Raw genomic sequence first — 1,744 nt, forward strand, 5'->3', positions numbered from 1 at the left:
GCCGCGGCCGCGGGCGACGACGCGCGGGCCGTCGACGCGGCGCTCGCGGACGCCGGCGCCCGCGGCGTAGACGCGGCGCACCCGGCCGTCGCCGCGGCGACGGCGCGGCGCGCGGCGCTCGCCGAGGCCGCGGCCGCGCGCGACGCCGCGCGGGCCGAGTGCGCGCGCGCGGCCGCGGGCGACGGCGAGGCCGCCTGCGAGGCCGCGCTCGTCGCCGCCGCGGCCGCCGGCGTGGCCGCCGACGACGCCGACGTCGCCGCGGCCAAGGGCCGCCTCGACGCGCTCGTCGCCGCGCGCGAGCGCCGCCTCGCCGCGGAGAAGGAGCTCGCGCGCGCGGCGCGGTCCGAGACGCTGCCCTGGGTCGAGAGCGCGCTCCGGAGCGCGGAGCGCGCGGGCGTCGACGGCGGGTCCGCGGCCCTCGCCGCCGGGCGGCTGAAGCGCGACGAGCTCAAGCGCCGAGCCGCCGCGCGCGCGGCCGCGGCGGCCGCGCTCGGCGCCGCGGCGACGAGCGACGACGCCGCGGCCATCGACGCGGCCCTCGACGAGGCGCTCCGCTGCGGCGTCGGGCCCGGCGAGGACCTCGTCGTCGAGGCCAAGGCCGCGCGGGACCGGCTCCGCACGCGCGGGGCCGCCGAGGACGCCCTGGCGGCCGCCGTCGCGTCGGGCGACGCGGACGCGATCTCGCACATCCTCGACTTCTTCCGCTACGCGAGCCCGGAGACGCGCCCGTCGCCGGCGTCGATCGCGCGGGCGACGGCCCTGCGCGACGAGCTCGTCTACAAGGCCGAGCTCCTCGCGGCCGCGCTCGCGAACCTCGCCGCCGCGGCCGGCCGCCGCGACGCGGAGCTCGTCGCCGCGTGCCTCGAGGCCGCGCTCGACGCGGGCGCCGAGGACGGCGCCGTCGCCCTCGAGGACGCGCGGGCCGTGCGCGCGGCGGTCCTGCGCGAGCGCGAACGCCGGGCCGACGCCGAGCGCGCGCTCGCGGCGGCGACGGAGGCCGGCGACGAGGCGGAGCTCGCGGCCGCGGTGTCGGCCGCCGAGGCCGCGGGCGTCGCCGACGACGCCGCGACGCTGCGCGGCGCGCGGGCGGCGCTCGCCGCCGTGCGGGAGAAGCTCGCCGCGGAGCGGGCGGCGGCGGCGCGCGAGGCCGCCGCGCGCGACGCGCTCGAGGCCGCGGCCGCGGCGGGCGCGCTGGGGGAGCTCGACGCGGCCCTGGCCGAGGCCGCCGCCGCGGGCGTCCCCGCCGACGACGCCGCCGTGGCCGCGGCCGAGGCCGCGCGCGCCGCGGCGCTCGAGCGCGCCGCGCGCCGCGCGGAGCGCGCCGCGGACCTCGACGCCGCGGTCGCCGCGCGCGACGCCGCGGCGCTGCCGGCCGCGGTCGACGCGGCCCTCGCCGCGGGCGTCGCGGCGGACGACGCCCTCGTCGTCGCGGCGCGGGACCTGCTCGCGCGCCACGCGGCGCACGCGGAGGCCCTCGCCGCGCTCGCCGACGGCGACGACGCGGCCGCGCTCGCCGCGGCCGTGCGCGCGGCGCGCGCGGACGGCGTCGCCGAGGCCGCGCCGGCGCTCGTCACGGCGGTCTTCGCCCTCGAGAAGCTCGAGCGCAAGGCCGCCGTCCTCGCGGACCTCGACGCGGCCGTCGCCGGCGGCGACGGCGCCGCGCTCGACGCGGCGCTCCGCGAGGCCGCGGAGGCGGGGCTCCGGCCGGGGACGCCCGCCGTCGCGCGCGCCATGGAGGAGAAGA

At 84.8% G+C, this 1,744-nt stretch overlaps 1 protein-coding gene across 1 annotated transcript in view; it reads left to right on the plus strand.

Moving 5' to 3' along the window:
- Nucleotides 1–1,744, plus strand: part of AURANDRAFT_68429 (hypothetical protein) — a gene marked incomplete at both ends in the record, with an annotated part of 14,366 nt that overhangs the window by 11,088 nt on the left and 1,534 nt on the right. The window contains one exon of the mRNA XM_009044115.1: nt 71–1,719. Within this exon, the coding sequence (XP_009042363.1) occupies nt 71–1,719 (1,649 nt within the window). The remainder of the gene's footprint in view (nt 1–70; nt 1,720–1,744) is intronic.

The sequence above is a fragment of the Aureococcus anophagefferens genome (assembly GCF_000186865.1).
Source record: "Aureococcus anophagefferens unplaced genomic scaffold AURANscaffold_139, whole genome shotgun sequence".
NCBI lineage: Eukaryota > Pelagophyceae > Pelagomonadales > Pelagomonadaceae > Aureococcus > Aureococcus anophagefferens.